The sequence below is a fragment of the Centropristis striata genome, chromosome 1, assembly GCF_030273125.1.
Source record: "Centropristis striata isolate RG_2023a ecotype Rhode Island chromosome 1, C.striata_1.0, whole genome shotgun sequence".
NCBI classification, from domain to species: domain Eukaryota; kingdom Metazoa; phylum Chordata; class Actinopteri; order Perciformes; family Serranidae; genus Centropristis; species Centropristis striata.
In genome coordinates, this window is record NC_081517.1 from 44,319,706 (window position 1) to 44,339,992 (window position 20,287).

General features: G+C 35.9%; 1 protein-coding gene across 1 annotated transcript; it reads right to left on the reverse strand.

Annotated features, from left to right (window-relative positions):
• Positions 1-5,098: 5,098 nt before the first annotated feature.
• LOC131979508 (E3 SUMO-protein ligase CBX4-like) lies at positions 5,099-19,798 on the reverse strand. The gene is made up of 5 exons (XM_059343514.1): positions 19,524-19,798; positions 19,292-19,335; positions 18,752-18,817; positions 10,100-10,166; positions 5,099-7,251 (listed from the first exon to the last, which is right to left on the reverse strand). Exons 1-5 carry the CDS (start codon positions 19,590-19,592, stop codon positions 5,890-5,892), a joined length of 1,608 nt encoding a protein of 535 aa, XP_059199497.1. The 5' UTR covers positions 19,593-19,798; the 3' UTR covers positions 5,099-5,889.
• Between the last annotated feature and the right edge of the window lie 489 nt (positions 19,799-20,287).

Below are 20,287 nucleotides of genomic sequence, written 5' to 3' on the forward strand. Positions count from 1 at the left end.
TACGGGTTTTAACCCTCTTATTATGTTTGTTTCTCAGGAATAAAAATAGTGTGTTTAGAATGTTTAATGATCCAAAGGTGTCAGAAACTAAAAAATCCCAATAAACATTGTTTATATTTCATTATTAACTCCATTAGTAACCATTTCAATCAATATTTAGTGCCAAGTGTTCTTTACCTCTCACAGATCAGGTTCAATGAGGATAAATCACTCGTTTTTCATAGAAAATGCACGTTAAAACTTTTTTTTTTATGTACATTGGAAAGACCTATATATAAAATACAATAGTTTTATATGATGTTGAGTTTTTGAAAATTTTATTTTACATTTATTATTTTTTTCTTTTATTGAGTGATGTTGATAAATTAACATGAGTCACCTCTCAGTATCTATGTAATATAAACATGCAAATATGTGAAATTAACCGTTTTCTTATTTTATATGTTGATTACTCTCATTAAGACATGCAGAAGATGTTTCATCCCCGAAAAAAAATATTTTAACAATTTTTTTTAGAGTTTTAGACTTTAAAATGGTTTCAATTTGACCCGCAACATAACAGGAGGGTTAATGAAGCGCCTGACTTTTTATTTAATCAAATTGTGTGTCGAAACTCTGTGCACAACTATAACACTAGAGGGTCCAGCAAACAAACCAACAAAGGCCTTATCACCATCTTTTATCTAAAGAGAAATCCCTCTGTGGAATAATCTGTTGCACTGAAAGTAAACAGGTATTTAAAAAGAAACTGAAATCTTATTTTATACAAGCTGTACATTTTTAAAATGTTGTTCTTACCGTTTCTTTTCTCACCATTTTCAAGTAGATTGTGATTGACTTTACCTGTAAATGTTTATGTTGAGAATATGATCTTCTTGTGTATATTCTGTGTTGTTCCTGTGGACCCCAGGAAGACTGTTTATCTACCATCAGACAGTGCAAGAACAGCAGACCAACATTAATTATAAGAAGTCATTTTGTGCATTTTTACACTGTACTTTTAAGGTTTCATGTTTTTGGTCATTTTGAGTCTTTTCATGTTCATTTTGTGTCTTTTTTTGATGATGTCATCACTCTAGCCTCTCCATAGGGTAACATTGGGGGGAATTTTTGGCGTTTTTGTCTTTTTGGGGGTTTTTTTGGTCATTTTGTGTCATTTTTTGGCCATTTTGTGTCTATTTGTTTAATTTGTGTCCATTTGTTTACAGTGCAGTAACTTAACATATTTCAAGTTCATGTTTAACAGTATAAATAGGAATACAAAAGGTTTGAAGCAAATAAAAAATAACCACTTACTGTGATTTCTTTTTTTTCAGTGTAAGAACAGCAGACCAACATTAATTACAAGAAGTAATTGTGTGCATTTTTACACTGCACTTTTAAGATTTTTGTGTCTTTTTATGTTCCTTTTGTGTCTTTTTTTGATGATGTCATCACTCTAGCCTCTCCATAGGGTAACATTGGGGGGATTTTTTGGCATGTTTTTGTCTTTTTGTTGTTTTTTTGGTCATTTTGTTGTTTTTTTTTGGTCACTTTGTGTCTTTTTTGGTCATTTTGTTGTTGTTTTTTGGTCATTTTGTGTCTTTTTTTGTTCATTTTGTGTAATTTTGAGTCTTTTTTGGTTATTTTGTGTCTATTTGTTTACAGTGCAGTAACTTAACATATTTCATGCTCTAATGCATGTTTAACAGTATAAATAGGAATACAAAAGGTTTGAAGCAAATAAAAATAACCACTTACTGTGATTTCTTTTTTTTTTTCAGTGCAAGAACAGCAGACCAACATTAATTACAAGAAGTAATTTTGTGCATTTTTACGCTGCACTTTTAAGATTTTTGTGTCTTTTTATGTTCATTTTGTGTCTTTTTTTGATGATGTCATCACTCTAGCCTCTCCATAGGGTAACATTGGGGGGATTTTTTTGGCATGTTTTTGTCTTTTTGTTGTTTTTTTGGTCATTTTGTTGTTTTTTTTGGTCATTTTGTGTCTTTTTTGGTCATTTTTTTTTTTTTTTTTTGTCATTTTGTGTCTTTTTTGGTCATTTTGTTGTTGTTTTTTGGTCATTTTGTGTCTTTTTTTGTTCATTTTGTGTAATTTTGAGTCTTTTTTGGTTATTTTGTGTGTATTTGTTTACAGTGCAGTAACTTAACATATTTCATGCTCAAGTGCATGTTTAACAGTATAAATAGGAATACAAAAGGTTTGAAGCAAATAAAAAATAACCACTTACTGTGATTTCTTTTTTTTTTCAGTGCAAGAACAGCAGACCAACATTAATTACAAGAAGTAATTTTGTGCATTTTTACGCCGCACTTTTAAGATTTCCTGCTCAAATGCATGTAGTTGTACTGAGGGCCACTTCAAGTGAGGGTGAGGGCCGTATATGGCCCCCGGGCCTCATGTTGCCCATCCCTGGTCTATAGTCTATAGATGAATATAGTCAGATTGAAGAGAAATACAGTAAGAATTTCAAGCATTTACAAGCACTTTATCCAAAACATTTGAAAATACATTTAAATTCAATCATTTTCAAGGATTCAGAGCACCGAACCAACCCAGATTATTGGTCAATCTCTGATAAATATGGTACCAGCCATAAAAAACACATTGCACAAGTCCATATATCACTTGCAAACAATTTTATTATTGCAAAATGTTTCATAGGAAGCCTTCATTATTTTTTTAGTCTGCACACAAAACAGTTAAAAAGTGCATCTGATAATCGTTCAATGCAGATCACATAGTGCTGCAAGGGGTTTCTTTTAAAAAGGGAACATGTATGACACAAGGGAACAGATCGGATTAGGACAAGAATGTGTGCTTTTACAATTTGTTGCAAAAGTTATTAAAAAATATGACACAAAGACATTCAATCCCATTCATCAGTGTGTAGCAGGAAGATGTGAGAGGCTGAAACATAGAGAGCAGCCAGCTGGCACGACTTATCTACTGGATTACAGGGTTAACTCACATTTGTGACCGATATAATTCAAGTGAAAAAAAAGAAGAAGCTATTTTTAGTCTCTGCCCTGCTGCAAAACCTAAAATAAATAGGGTTGAATATCTGCCGTATTAATGGAAGTGACTTGTGCTCAGTATCAGATCTCAAGATGACCCATCAACACTTCAAATAGAAAGGAGCATGAACCATTAATAATAATAATATTTCATTTAAAAACCAGATTATTCTCCTTTTCCAACACTTCAGATCACATTTATTGACAGAAAGGCGCTTCATTTTTATTTATCCGCTTGTTTAAGCATGCCTAATGGCTTCATCTGTCCAAGCAGCGTGCATCCTTGTTTAAATCTGTCCATCTGCTCACACACACACACACACACACACACACACACACATTCTTGTACTTCTATCTTTGTGAGGACCCTCATTGGAACAGTGAATTCCCTTGCAAGGTTATAAACGTTTTGGATTTTTCATTAGTTTTAATTTCAATTTTGTTGTGCATTTTTGTTTTCAAATTTAGTTAGTTTTAGTTTAGTTTTTATTAGTTGTAGTTTTTTGTAATGGGGTATTTGTTGGGTGGGAGATTAAAAGAGGTCACAGTAAATTTTGCCTTTATTTCCTTTGTCTGATCCATCTTCATTATGAATGAAAAAGTTGACAAAGATGAAAATTATATTTTGACATTTTCACTGTAATTTTAGTTAGTTTTGTAACCACCCAATACAGTTTCAGTTAATTATCATTTAAAAAAAAAACTAATTTCAGTTAACAAAAATGTTTTTTCAATTCTAGTTTTCGTTATTTTGTTAGTTTTCGTTAACTATAATAACCTTCTTCGCTAGCCCCTTACCTAACCTTATAACATAAACCTGATTGTAACCTTTAACCCTTAAAACAAAGTCTGAAATCTCAAAAAAGCCTTTAAAAAAGTGAGGACCGGCCAAAATGTCCTCACTTTGCAAAAATGTCCTCACTCTGTTGGTAAAAAACGCGGTCCCCACTATGTAGGAAGTACAAGAACACACACACACACACACACACACAGTGTAATTTACCATGTTTCAATATAATTTTTCTCCATAAAGCCTACATTTGTTTAACATTATCTGAGCTGCAGACAGTTTGAGTTTATAATCAAATTACATCCATAGAAAAGTATTTACAAGAGTTAAGTGCATCTCCAATCAAAGTTCCAACATTTATTCGACCTAATTTGGCTTTTTAAACTGAGGCCCCGTTTACTCGAGTAAAAACAACAAAATATTTTATGGGAAGTGCCTTTTGTTTAGATGTGAAACCAGCCTCCAAGACACAAAACTCTGCTCAGATCTGCTCACGTCACGTTCGCCTTTACCTCATCATTTGTGTCTTTTTGGTCATAATTTTGTCCTTTTTGTCATAATTTTGTGTCTTTTTTGGTCATAATTTGTGTCTTATGTCAATTTTTTTTCTTTTTTGTCATAACTTGTGTCTTTTTTGTTGTAATTTTGTCTTTTTTGTCATAATTTGTGTCTTTTTTGTCATAATTTTGTCTTTTTGGTCATAATTTGTGTCTTTTGTCATAATTTTGTCTTTTTTGGTCATAATTTTGTCTTTTTTTGTCATAATTTTGTGTCTTTTTTGGTCATAATTTGTGTCTTATGTCAATTTTTTTTCTTTTTTGTCATAACTTGTGTCTTTTTTGTTGTAATTTTGTCTTTTTTGTCATAATTTGTGTCTTTTTTGTCATAATTTTGTCTTTTTGGTCATAATTTGTGTCTTTTGTCATAATTTTGTCTTTTTTGGTCATAATTTTGTCTTTTTTTGTCATAATTTTGTGTCTTTTTTGGTCATAATTTGTGTCTTATGTCAATTTTTTTTCTTTTTTGTCATAACTTGTGTCTTTTTTGTTGTAATTTTGTCTTTTTTGTCATAATTTGTGTCTTTTTTGTCATAATTTTGTCTTTTTGGTCATAATTTGTGTCTTTTGTCATAATTTTGTCTTTTTTGGTCATAATTTTGTCTTTTTTTGTCACAATTTGTGTCCTTTTTGTTATAATTCAAGTCTTTTTTTGTCATAATTTTGTGTCTTTTTTGTCATAATTTTGTCTCTTTTGTCATAATTTGTCTTTTTGTCATAATTCAAGTTTTTTTGTCATAATTTGTGTCTTTTTGGTCATAATGTGTGTCTTATGTCATAATTCTGTGTCTTTTTTGTCATAATTTTGTGTCTTTTTTGTCCCATCCATGCTCCAGTACAGGAAATAAAGAAGCTGCTCTGGCAGCTCTAATAAACTTACAGGAGTCTTTCCACCAAATGTCCAGGATATGTACAGATAGTATTAGTGAACAGAGAAGGATCTGGAATTACCTCCATCACATTCTGGATGCAGCGATTGGTGGGAGGAGCCAGACGGCTTTGGAGGAGACCTGGGAGATCTAGTGATGGAGGAGAACTTTGTGGAAGGAGTAGCTGATGAAAACTTCCACATGGCCAAAGATGCTCTTATGGCTTTAAGTGATGCCGCCTGGCTGCATACACAATCACATTCACACACTTTAGATCACCGTATCAGCAGATTTCCTCCTGGAAACACTCGAATAAACCAGGAATAAAAAGCGAAGACGCAGGTGGAGGTGTGAACAGAAGACGCCACTTCTTTTTGCGTCTTCTGTTCACACCTCCATCATGTAAACGGAGCCTAAAAGTTTGAAAAAGCTGAAATTAGATAACTGCATGTGATAAAAAAAATCTCCAGCAATATTAACAAAGAGCTTATAAGAAGAAATATGCAAATAACGCAATAAAGGATCTTTAAAAAAAAAAAAAAAAAGGGGGAACTATACAAAATGAAAACAACATCCAGGGTCCCTTTGTACATTCAAGCATCCGAAAAAATACAAATATATCTCCTATACATTTATACAGCTGGAGGCGGGTCCAGTCACACGGTGATGTATTCCTTAAAGGTGACGGTGAGGCAGTTCGTCGTAATATCTGTGATCACTATATTCCCCAAGAACGGCTGGAAAGAGGGAAAAGTTTCCTCTTTCCTCTTAGAGACGGACAGTTTGACTCCTTGGTCGTCCTCTGGAGATGTTTGTGTTTCTGTCTGTGTGTCCGTTACATCCTGTGTTTGTGTTTCAGTCTGATCTTGTGTGTTTGTTTCAGGTTGGACAGCTTTCGGCCTGGTGCTCAAGTCAATAGGTTCCTCCTGGTCCGCATAGGGTCCAATGAGACTCTGGAGTCCGTTTTGGTCTTGGCTGATGTTCTGGGTTTGTGGAGGTGAAGAAACGGCGTCCGGAGCGCTGATACTCCTGCAGCTCAGAAACCTTTTAGCGCTCCCGTGTTCCTGTCCGCTGTCCGCCTCAGAAAGGTGTCGCTTCAGTCCTTGAAATCCACCTTCTTGTCCTCTTTTGTCCAGCGGGGACGGGAGATTAGTCTTGGTTGTCAATTGTAAAGGCTGATCCGCTGGGAGCTGCCCGTGACCCCTGACCCCGACACGCTGATCCTGTTCCGTCACAGTCGGCTCCGATTTGGCCGACTGTTCCTTTTCTTTCGTGCAAAGGCCGTTAAATCCAGAAGCGGGGACTTTGTCTTTGGGGTTTTTATTCGCAAATCCGTTCATGAGGCCGAGCTTCTTCACCAGTTTCATCTTCTCCAGGTGGTTCTCCGGACTGTTTTCGGGGTTCTCTGTGTTCGGAGAATCCCCGTTTTTAATCTTAGCCGCCTTCATGCCGTTCTCCATGTACTTGCTCATGACGATAACGATCCTCCCGTTCTTGTTCTTGTTCTTGACGATCTTTAGCTTTCCGTTGCTGACGCCGTTGGGCTGCGGCGGAGCGTCCTCTTTGGGTTGGACCTTCTCCGGCTCTTTGAGGTCTGCAGGCAGCTTCTTCAGCTCCATGGTGATGTCTTTGACTTTGGTCAGGCAGCCGGAGTCCTTGTCCCGGATCCACTTCTGCTGCAGCACCGGCGGGAGGCTGTAGCCCTTGTTAGCTAGCTCTGGAGCTTTGCTAACCTCTCGGGGTTTGGCGAATATGGGCTCGTGGCCCTTGAGGTCCGGCTGGTAGTGGTGGTGCTTCTTGCTGTTGAGCTGGTAGTAGAACTTCTTGCCGTGCTGCTGCTCCGCCTCACGCTCCCGGCACAGCGGCTGGTACTGGTGGTGCTTCTTGCTGTTGAGCTGGTACTGCTGGCTCTGGGGACGCAGCATCTGGATCGGGCTGGACTTCTGGCAGCTGTCCTCGTCCAGGGACGCCTCGTGCAGGTCCGCCAGGATGCTGGACCTCCGAGCAAAAGACGGGACCTGAGAAACAAAAAAGTTAGTTTTATTAGTCAGGTGCTAGGATTGTCAAAAGTATCGATACTAAAACGTTGTATCCGGATACAATACTCATTTTCAAAAGTATCGAGTATCTGAAACTTGTTATCATAGTTGCAGTTTCTTTTTGCACAACTGTTTTTTATTATAAATATTTAACCTGTGGTTCTGTTCATTTTTACATGTTGCATTTTTCTTGTAAATACAAATATTTCTGTTAAATTTTGGGGTCTTGGTGGTATCGAAAATGGTATCGAGTATCAAATATTTTCCTGAGTATCGGTATCGATTGAAAATTTTAGTATCGTGACAACCCTACCAGGTGCAAATATGGTTTAACCCTAAAAAAAACTTCTAACAAAAAGGTTTCTCATTGGGTTAATTGGAGAGGAAAGAAGGGAAAACAAAGTTCTGATTCAGAAATCTTTGACTTTTTCTCTAATCTTTTAGAGTTTAGAGGGAATTATCAATATTTTGTAGACAACTGAACCCTGAATACACACTCCTGTTTGTAAGATCTCAAAAGCCAAAAGGTTGGAAACCACTGGTGAAATCTTAAACAATCATCTTTAACAAGATAAATTATCCAACACTTCTAAATCTAAAAGTTTTCTTTATCTTGGTAAGAACCAAATAATCATCAGGTCACTCTGCTCGGGCCAGTTCATCACTGCTGGCAGCTTTACTTTATCTGGTTTTAAAGAGTTTTTTAATTTTTTAAGAGTTCATTTCTTATTTTAGGTGTTCAACATGATTATTTCTAGATTTTTTTTTTTAATACTATTTACATTTTAGTAGTACCGCTTTCTCTGCCTAATAATGATACATAATATTTATTATCATATATTCATACTTAACTGCTAGATCTATAACTGAAACATGCACGCACGCACATGCGCGCACACACACACACACACACGGGGGTACCATTATTATCATTGTTTAATATTCACTCCCTGTCTGTCCATATCACTGTATTGTATTATTGCACAATAAAAAAATTAAAAAAAAGAAGCACACTAACATGCGAGTATACCATGAATCAGTGTGGTGTTTGTGTTGTTTCCACAGCGTATTAGAGCAGAGCTCCTCCCTCAGCAGGCGTCTGACTGATGGTTTAACTGTCTACAGTATCTACACATGTCTGTGTCACACCACAACAAAGAGCCTTGGTTCTCTGGGGCCCACCGGAGGAACACAGGCTGGAATGTGTGAGGGGCTCTTCAGGGGCCCCGAGCAGCCCTCGGTCTCTTCAGGGGCCCGGCCCCGTGTTCACACAGCCTCCTGCAGCTCTCCCAGCCACCAGCCTGGACATCTCGCTGACATCTCAAAGTGTCTCCTGTGGCTGTGACCTCAGCTCCCAGGAATGTCCCTGGCTGCTTTGTGTCCTGTCACTGACTCTATCCCATGTGTTACCACCAACTCCCTCCTGAGAGGAACAAAACCCCTCTGAGGAGGGTTCCCCCCGGCCCTTTAGGGCCGCTGATTGATGCGCTAAATGTACCATTCACAGCCATCCACATACAACTGTTGGGTCAGGGAACAGGTCCCTCAGATATAAGCATATTCACTGTTTGTAGTCAGTTTTTACTTTTTTACAAATGAAGGTTAGAGCTGGGCGATATGGACCAAAAGTCATATCCCGATATATTTGTGTTGTAATATGCAGGGTTTGTACACTTTTTCAATGGTCAAATTCAAGCACTTTTCAAGCACTTTCCAGGTCCATTTTCAAGCTTTTTCTTAAATTAAGATTATTAAATCTAGAAATAAGCATGTTGTAAGCAATGTGGTTTTTTTGGTGTGTTTTTGTGTGTGTTTTTGGTGTGTTTTTAATGTTTTTTTGGTGTGTTTTTGTGTTTTTTTAAGTGTTTTTTTGTATTTTTTTGTTTTTTTATGTGTGTGTTTTTTGTATTTTTGTGGTGTTTTTTGTGTATTTTTTTGTAATTTTTTTTGTGTTTTTCGTGTGTTTTTATGTGTGTTTTTCATGTGTTTTTCGTGTGTTTTTATGTGCGTTTTTGTATTTTTTTGTGTGTTTTTTGTGTTCAAAATGTTGATCCAGTAAGTCAAAAAGAAAATAATAATCAGGTCATACAGGTGAGGTTGTGCTGAACTGTGGACTAAATCTTGCTGCATGGACAGATTTTCATTTGACAAGATTTCTTGAATTAAGATTATTAAATCTAGAAATAAGCATGTTGTAAGCAATGTGTTTTTCTGTGTGTTTTTGTGTTTTTTTTTAAAGTGTATTTTTTGTATTTTTTTGTGTGTTTTTATGTGTGTGTTTTTGTATTTTTGGGGTGTTTTTTGTGTATTTTTTTGTGTTTTTCGTGTGTTTTTGTATTTTTTTTGGTGTTTTTTTTTGTGTTCAAAATGTTGATCCAGTAAGTCAAAAAGAAAATAATAATCAGGTCATATAGGTGAGATTGTGCTGAACTGTGCACTAAATCTTGCTGCATGGACAGATAATTTACCTTGACAAGATTTCTTAAATTAAGATTGTTAAATCTAGAAATAAGCATGTTGAACACTTAAAAAAAAGAAATGAACTTAAAACAAGAAAGTATCAAATCAACATACATGTATTTGGTGATGATAATACACCATTCAGAATGCTAATTTTACTTTTAACTCTATATTTAACACTGCAGAAGCCTGATTCTGTCCTGAAAAAGCTGGAAAATTTTGACTTTTTAACCTACAAATCTAAGCTTTTTTTTAGAACCAAATTATTTGCAGTGCTCTTATTTATTTTCTTGTCTTCCTGTCTGAGAGCTGGTTTCCTCTCCTCCACTGATCACATCCTGTAATAATAATAATAACTCTTCCTCACCTGGACCAGGAGGTGTTTGGGCTTGGGTCCTCTCTTGCGGTATCCCATCAGCTGCTCTTGGCGTTCCCTGTGGGAGAGGAAACACAGCAGCCAATCAGTGAAACCATCTCTCAGAGATGAGTCTCCGTTGCCTAGCAACACAACGTCACGGGTGTCCTCCTCGCTGAGGAAACACTGAGCCATGATACAGGCTGGAGATACACAGCACAGAAACATTATTATTTACCTTTTAGATACATTATTATTTACCTTTTAGATTCATTATTATTTACCTTTTAGATACATTATTATTTACCTTTTAGATACATTATTATTTACCTTTTAGATACATTATTATTTACCTTTTAGATTCATTATTATTTACCTTTTAGATACATTATTATTTACCTTTTAGATTCATTAATATTTACCTTTTAGATTCATTATTATTTACCTTTTAGATTCATTATTATTTACCTTTTAGATACATTATTATTTACCTTTTTATATCATCCCAACCTCCCTTCATGTTTACAATTTTGAGGTACTTGTACTTTACTTCAGTATTTCCATTTTATGTAACTTTATACTTCTACTTCTCTACATTTTGATGCAATATTATACTTTTTACTCCACTAAATTTATCTGACAGCTTTAGTTACTTTACAAGTCGAGATTTAACATAAAAACATGATCAATTTAAAGTGATTATGCATATTTTCTTTTAATTAAAGCACATAACAGTATATTAAGTATTTAAAATGAGTCCTAACTTTAGACAATTAAAACACTGCTTACATTAATGCATCAACAATTGTAATAACAAGTGACAAGTACTTTTACTTTTGATACTTTAAGTACATTTTGATGCTGATACTTTTGTACTTTTACTTCAGTAAGTTTTGAATGCAGGACTTTTACTGTAGTGGAGTCATTTCACAGTGTGTATTAGTACTTTTACTGCAGTAAAGGATCTGAATACTTCTTCCAACACTGCTTGTACTTGCAAGAAATTATACTTGCTTCAAGTACAATTCTGAGGTACTTGTACTTTACTTGAGTACAGAATTTATATAAAACAATCTTAGTGGGTTCATTCTGCATAACGAGTACTTTTACTTTTGATACTTAAAGTACATTTTGATGCCGATACTTTTGTACTTTTACTTCAGTAAAACCAAAATTTACCAAAGACGAGGTAAAATAACCATAAAAGTTCCAAAATTACAGGCAAACCCCCACAAAATTTTCAAAAAAGTCACAAAATTACCAAAAAATTATTAAAATGACCAACCCCCCCCCCCCCCCCCCCCCCCACACACACACACACACAAAATTACAACAACAAAATTTGACATTTTTTTTTAAAAAAAAGTCACAAAATTACAAAAAAGATTTACAATGACAAAAAGTGACAACATTTAAGTAGGACACAAAATTACCAAAAATTGATATATATTTAGAATATATAAAACAATCTGAGTGGGTCCATTCTGCATAACGAGTACTTTTACTTTTGATACTTTAAGTACATTTTGATGCTGATACTTTTGTACTTTTACTTCAGTAAGTTTTGAATGCAGGACTTTTACTGTAGTGGAGTCATTTCACAGTGTGTATTAGTACTTTTACTGCAGTAAAGGATCTGAAAACTGATTTTTCATCGGGAATTTTTGATTTATTTTTATCCGTCAACTCAAAAGACATCAGAGCTGTTTGTTCGCTTTTTAGTTTGCTTGTTTTTTGTGTATTTTTTTTTTCAACAATTCCCCTAAATTATACCTAATTTTCTATGGAAATATGAGGACATGAATGTTGTTTTAAACAGCTGGAGTACTTTAAGTCGATTTTGATGCTGATACTTTTGTACTTTTACTGTATTGGAGTCATTTCACAGTGTGGTATTAGTACTTTTACTGCAGTAAAGGATCTGAATACTTCTTCCACCACTGCTCAGTAGAAGATAAAGTCCAGCTCCTCTCCTCCTCTCCTCCTCTCCTGCAGGAGTCTCTCTGAGGCAGTAACTCTATCCAGCAGACAGGAGTGATGTCAGAGCCCCCTCACATCTAATTACAATGACGACTCGGCGTATTTTCATAGTCTGGCGTTCAGACGACTTGGCTCCCCGGAGAGACTCGCAATTAGTTTCAATAAAACCCCTCCTTCTTTAGAGAGAGGGAGGTGATTATAAAAACAGACGAGTGACGTCTGAGAGGAGGAGGAGGAGGCTGAAGGTGAGGAGAGACAGAGACGCTGTAACATGAAATACATGGAAATAATCCAGTTACACTGTCTGCTCACTCACTCTACACACTGTTAACATCTTAGTGTTCATGGTTCTGTTTTAAAGAGTCGGTGGCTGTGGGCAGTGGGTGTTTAGGGGGAGATAGCAGGTCAACAATAAATGTCATAGAAGAGGTTGACATCATCTGGAAGCTGAGAACCTGAAGATTAATCTGAGATGAAGCTCACATGAAGAAGACTGGACTCATTGAATCCACAAGAGTCTCAGCTTTTACTGATACCCAGTTTATGTCATTCAGCCTGTTTAGGGACCTCAGCAGGGGCCAAGATGGGATTTTAGAACTGGGGGGACGAAGCTTTCAGCAAATGATTTCAACTCAATTAGTTATTTTTCCACTCCATGCCTTGCTGGGCGATTTCTTATCTGTCCAGTCTGTCAAGCCTTTAAAACCAGTGTTTCCATCAGGATTTACTGAGACTATGATGGGGGGACCCAAACAAAGTCTGGGGGTCCGGGGGCATGCTGCCCCAGAGAACATTTTTGCCCTAAAAGTCTAAATTTGGTGCCTCTCACACATTCTAATGCCGCTATTCCATCTTAAGCATTGCATATTTTAATGAATTATTGTCAAGGAGAATAAGGGAGAATAATGTGCTCTTATTTTGAAAGCTACATGTGTTTGCTTTTCTTTTCAAGGCAGGTCTAACATGTTCTTACCGTAACGCCTTATGGTGTGCTTAATTTACATTGAAAGTCGAAATTTGAAAGTCGGAACTTGGAGCTCGGAACAACATCGAAAAATTCTGACATTTGTGTAGCCCTTGAACGCACCATTAGCAGCCGGACTCTCTATGTGCTGCAATGTAAAAACCGCTTGTGACCGCTTTGAAAACCGCCAAAACAACCTAACTTTGCAGCATTTATTCAAAAACTTCCCGTCTAAATATATCCAGTATATATTCCTATGGCGGGCCGTCTGAATGGTGAGTAGTAGGGCTGGCCTATATATCGATATATTTTTAAATGTGATATGGAATTAGACCATATCGCATATATCGATATAGTTCTTTCTCTTCCCCTTTTTCTATATATAAATGCTGCCCTTACTAGGGTTTGTCATATTTAGTTCTTTTGTAAAGTTTGTTATTCTTTTCTCATATAAATATAAATATTTTTGGCCATATGATGCTCTAATATGTTTCAACAGACTATAATTGACCCATTTAAAGCATTTTTTAGCTACTTTCTGACAAACTATACCACCATCGGCCTATTCTACTCTATTCTACTCTATTCTATTCTACTCTATTCTACTCTATTCTATATCGGGATATGACTTTTGGTCCATGTCGCCCAGCCCTAGTTAGTAGTTAAGCAGTTAGACAAGAGGCTAATTTCACCATGTTAGCCGCCTCGGAGACACTGAACACATTCTGACTGAGAACACCAGGAAGTTCCTCTGATTTAAAACAGTTCCTGAGCTTTTATTTAGTTCCCTGCTCGCTATAATTGTTCCACTACATCATGAGACCATTAGGAATAATGTGCGTTGCTTATTGTTTCTCTACTTGGACTGTACAGAATGATGTATGGGCAGTTAGTTTTCACATGTTTCTGCTGAGAGCAGAGAGATTAAGATGTGACATCACAGCTGGGTTAGAAGCCAATCACTGTCCAACATGCAACTTATATAATAAGTATGATGTGGAAACTGGAAACATGCAGCTCACAAACACTGAGAACAGACTGTTCAGTGAAGGAGGATAAAGTTTCTGCACTGCAAAAAATGTGTGTCTAAAGCAAGATAAAAATACTAAATCTGAGGGAAATGATCTTCTGCATGGACAGATAATTTACCTTGACAAGATTTATTAAATTAAGATTATTAAATCTAGAAATAAGCATGTTGTTAGCAATGTGTTTTTGTGTGTTTTTTGTTAAAAAAAAATTTTTTATGTGTATTGTTTAGTAATTTTTTGGTGTTTTTTTAAAAAAAATTTTTTAATTTTTTGTGTGGTTTTTTTGTATTTTTTGTCCGTTTTTTTTGTGTTCAAAATGTTGATCCAGTAAGTCAAAATGAAAATAATAACCAGGTCACATAAATGAGGTTATGCTGAACTGTGCACTAAATCTGAGAGAAATGATCTTGCTGCATGGACAGATAATTTACCTTGACAAGATTTATTAAATTAAGATTATTAAATCTAGAAATAAGCATGTTGAACACTTAAAATAAAAAAATATATAACATTTTCTATCTCTTTTGTACATTTTTTGGTCATTTTGTGACCAAAAGAAGATGTTAAAAGACACAAAATGACAAAAAAAAGACACAAAAAGACTAAAAAAAGACACAAAATGACCAAAAAAGACACAAAATGACCAAAAGAGATACAAAATGATATGACAGAATGACCAAAAAAAACCCCAGCAGACACAAAGTGACAAAAAAAAAGACACAAAATAACTAAAAAAAGACACAAAATGACCAAAAAAGACACAAAATGACTAAAAGAGACACAAAATGACAAAAAAAAAGACACAAAATGACAAAAAAAGACACAAAATGACAAAATAAAAAGACACAAAATGACAAAAAAAGACACAAAATGACAAAAAAAGACACAAAATGACCAAAAGTGACACAAAATGAGATGACAGAATGACCAAAAAACCCCACAGCAGACACAAAATGACAAAAAAAAGACAAAATAACGTTGTTTAAAAGTTGTTTTATCTTGGTAAGAAACAAATAATTTGCAGTGTGCCTAATTAGCAATTAGCCTAACAGAGCTTTTATTTTGACGAGTTGATCATTGAGCATATTGAATGATAATTAGTTGATGTGATGATGCAGCTGGCGGCCGTGTCCTGTGGAAGACATTAACCTGAAGCTGACACTCTGACAGATATCAGGTGACAGAAAGGAGAAGAGACAGTTTTCTCTGGTAACTGACCTGAGTTTAACCCTTACACCACCCTGATGACTCCACCCTGATCAGACCCTCAGATCAACTTCTGCATTTTATTATCAGCGAGAGATTATTATCCAGATACAGTGTAGAGCAGTGGTTCTCTAATGGGGGTATGCATAATAGGGCTGGGCGATATATCGATATAGAAAATATAACGATATATTTTCAAATGTGATACAGAATTAGACCATATCACATATATCGATATAGTACAAAAAAAATGTCTTTCTTTCTATATAAATGCTGCCCTTACTAGGGGTTTGTCATATTTAGTTATTTTGTAATATTCATTATTCTTTTCAAGAAAGACTCATCTCTAAGACTCACACCATTGTTTCTGACTTCATTAACGTTTGTGTCTTTTTGTGTCCTTTATTGGTCATTTTTGTCATTTTTTTGTCATTTATTTGTGCCTTTTTTTTGGTAATTTTGTGTTTTTAAGGAAGCTGCAGAGTTTTAATGTATTTAATGTCGATACTAAAACGTTATGAGTATCTGGATACGATACTCATTTTCAAAAGTACGTAAATTAAGTTATTGTTATTTTTTTAATCAAGCTTTGCCTAATATTGTACACAGCATACAACCTCAAAATATTGTTCTAATTGTTATTGTTTATTGTATTTATTTATTTTCTGCACTACCTCAGACCTGAAGCTTGTTATCATAGTTGCAGTTTCTTTTTGCACAACTGTTTTTTATTATAAATATTTAACCTGTGGTTCTGTTCATTTTTACATGTTGCATTTTTCTTGTTAATAAAAATATTCCTGTTAAATTTTGGGGTCTTTGTTTTTATCCTGGTGGTATCGAAAATGGTATCGAGTATCGAATATTTTCCTGAGTATCGGTATCCAGTTGAACATTTTAGTATCGTCTTGTACTTTACTTGAGTATTTCCATTTTACGTAACTTTATACTTCTACTTCACTACATTTAGAGGCAAATATTGTACTTTTTTACTCCACTACATTTAGATAATACCTGTCAAGTATCCCGTTTTGGCCGGGAAAGTCCCATATTTTAAACTTATTTCCTGTCGTCCTCCCGTATTTTAACTGGGCGGAGTAAAAAAAAACAAACAAAAAAAAACATTCCCAATCTGAGCCCTGTCACCAGCCTGGTGATAACTGCCACCTGCAGTAGCTACTAAGTGGTTGACAAGAGGTGATTTTATCTTTCTTGTAGGGTTGTCAAAAGTATCGATACTCCAAAAAGTATCGATACTAAAACGTTGTATCTGGATACAATACTCATTTTCAAAAGTATCGATCCCCCAAACTGACCTATTACTGATTTTATTGTAGCATTAATGTTGTCCGTGTTATTATTAGCGGTTAGCCGCAGCTAGCAATTAAATGCTGACGTCATGTTAATGATTATAAACAACGTAAATAAATAAGTCAGGGATGTAGTATCCCCATATTATGTTAACTGACACAGTGTCAGTATACATAAGCATAAAGAGTTAATAATTTTACATAAATGTTGGTGACTGAAAAGTGTTATTTTCTCTCTTAAAGTCCCAGAATGAAGCAGAGAAAAGTCGACTTATCAAGCTTGACTAATATTGTGCACAGCATACAACCTCTAAATATTGTTCTGATTGTTATTGTTTATTGTATTTATTTATTTTTTGCACTACCTCAGACCTGAAGCTTGTTATCATAGTTGCAGTTTCTGTTTTTTATCATAAATATTTAACCTGTCAGTGGTTCTGTTCATTTTTACATGTTGCATTTTTATTGTTAATCATTTTTTGGGGTCTTTGTTTTGATCCTGGTGGTATTAAAAATGGTATAGAGTATTGAATATTTTCCTGAGTATCGGTATCCAGTTGAACATTTTAGTACCGTGACAACCCTAGTGTCTTGTACACCTGTCTTAAAAATGTAAGAGACTGGAGCTTGGTTGGGATCCAAAACTTGACAGGTATGGTAAAATTACCTTGAGTGACGTGAAAGGCGCCCATAAATAAAATATATTATTATTATTATTATTATTATTATATGTATTTTTGTGTCCTTTCTTGGTAATTTTTTGTCATTTTGTGTCTTTTTTTGGTCATTTTGTGTTTTTAAGGAAGCTGCAGAGTTTTAATGTAGACAGGACTCTAATATAATGTTTTATTGAGTCTGAACTTTCCTTTAATATTCTCTGTTGGTTTGGACATCTCAGTATTAAAAACAACAACAAACTGGATTAAATGTTCAGACTGTAATGTAAAATAATAAAACTCTTCATCAGCTCTATGAAGAAAGACTCAGACCATTGATTCTGACTCTGTTCACTCTTGTGTCCTTTCTTTCTATTATTATTATTATTATTATTAAATCAAATTGCCCCTCTGGGACATTAAAGTTTTACCTTGCTGAGTTCTTGAGTAACTGACAGTATTGTGTCAGATGTGGACAGAAAAGAGAAGCAGCTGTGACAGTTTTCTCTGGAAACTGGTTTAACCCTTACACCACCCTGATGACTCCACCCTGATCAGACCCTCAAGATCAACTTCTGCATTTTATTATCAGCGAGAGATTATTATTATCCAGATACAGAGACCAGACAGCAAATATACTGTAGAGTAACTATCATCATCACGTCTGGTCCTTTTAGTAGCACACCACTCTGTTATTGTTGCACTGCAACAAAAAGGTGCAAAACAGTAAATCTGAGGGAAATGATCTTGCTGCATGGACAGATAATTTACCTTGACAAGATTTATTCAATTAAGATTGTTAAATATAGAAATTTCTATTAACTTTTGTGTCTTTTTGTGTCCTTTCTTGGTCATTTTGTGTCTTTTTTTGTCCTTTTGTGTATATTTTTTTGTAATTTTGAGTCTTTTTTATGGTGTATTATAAGTTTTATGTGTTTATGTATGTCACATTATTTTATGGTTTTACATATAATGTTAATGCAATGTTTAGTGTTTGTATATTGTATATTTCTGTCATGTATGATTTTTACTTTAAGCACATTGAGTTATGCCTGCTGTATGAAATGTGCTATATGAATAAATTTGATTTTTTTTGGGGGTCATTTTGTGTCTTTTTTATGCTGTATTGTATGTTTTTATGCGTTTATGAATGTCACATTATTTTATGGTTTATTTTATCTGTTTTATACATAATGTCAATGCAATGTTTAGTGTATGTAGATTGTATATTTCTGTCACGTATGATTTTTAATTTAAGCACATTGAGTTTATGCCTGCTGTATGAAATGTGCTATATAAATAAATTTGATTTGATTTGATTTTTTTAGTCATTTTGTGTCTTTTTTAGTCATTTTGTGCCATTTTTTGTAATTGTATGTCTATTTTTGGTCATTTTTGTGTCTTTTTTGGGTAATCTTATGTTTTTTTAAGGAAGCTGCATAGTTTTAATGTAGCCAGGACTAAGATCTGGAACTGTGGAAGAATTATTAATTATAGTTATTACTCTGAACTCTTACCTGTCTTGGAAAGCATCCAGCAGTCTCGGGTCCAGGATGTTTTCCTCTGGTTCCCACGTGTTGTACCTGTCCACAGAGACACACACACACAGACAGAAACCAGTGAGGACACTCACACCAAAACCACCCTGTTAACATATAAATCCTCCCACAGCTCACATTTATAGGCATGTACATGTGTAAACAACACGCTGGGACACTTGCACTCCCTGTGGATGCACATGCAATAAATCACGAGTAACTTTTACGCGCGGCTGTGAGGGAGGGAGGGGAGGAGGGTCCTCCCCTCCAACAGTCCCAGCTCCTCTCAGCAGGATGTACAGGAGCATTTCTTAAACATAGTGTTCAATTACAGACGTGTCTTCTCTTAATTGGCACACTAGAGATCCAGCCAGTGTAAAACCACATCCATCATCGAGGCCAAACGCGTCGAGCGCCCAAAGCAAGAACGCGCAACCGCCCATATGCGCGCCCACGCTCCTACGGATGCACATATTTACACACTTGTGTTGGAGCATTCAGAGTGTTGTTGTGACTTACTTTGGAGACCATCCGCGCCACTTGACCAGGTACTCGAACCTCCCCTGTGGACGGAGACAAACGGGATAATCAGCGTTACTTTACGCAGCAAAATGCTCCCTACTGCACCTCAAACACCTTCAAATCAGCTTATATTTATATTTAAAAACCCATGTAGTCCTTGAGGAGGTGACAGGTAATAATCTCCATGTGCATTAGAGTAAAAATGTCCTTCAGAGGGCTGCTGACGAACCTTCCTGCTGCGCTTCTTCTCGATGCTCTCCACCGCAAAGACGTGCTCTCCCGCGGCGGGTAGCTCCATTTTCCGACACAAGAGTCGCGCCTCTTCAGTTTTCTTTCCCCCTCTGTGTTTTTTCCTGCTATCCGACACCTTGTCCTCGCTTCCAGGCCGTTTTTTTTTCTCCTCCTGCTGGCTCCTCTGATGTGAAACACTAGAGCCCCCCTCCTCCTCCTCCTCTGCTGTTCTCTGCTCCTCTTCCCTCGCTTTCCCCTCGGACGGACCCGGTCTGACTCTGCAGGCGACTTCAAGCTGCAGCGAGAAAACACCTCATGCAAATAGCCGTTGGCGTGACGTCAGAGGAGGGGGAGGTAATAGGGGCGGGGGTTGTTCCCGTTGATGCGTTCAGGTGCTGTGGGGAGAAGTGGTATCACGACGTAAATAGTTCTATGGTCGAAAAAACACACAAATGTTTCTATGTACAGCAGAGATGGGCGACTTAAATGCTGCAGGGGGCCACAGATTATCATGTCCACTACCACAGGGCCACATATAGGAGCATCACTTCACCAGATATGATGAAACTGCAATATTAAATATGTTTACAGTGCAGTAACTTAACATATTTCATGCTCAAATGCATGTTTAACAGTATAAATAGGAATACAAAAGGTTTGAAACAAATAAAAAATAACCACTTACTGTGATTTCTTTTTTTTCAGTGCAAGAACAGCAGACCAACATTAATTACAAGAAGTCATTTTGTACATTTTTACACT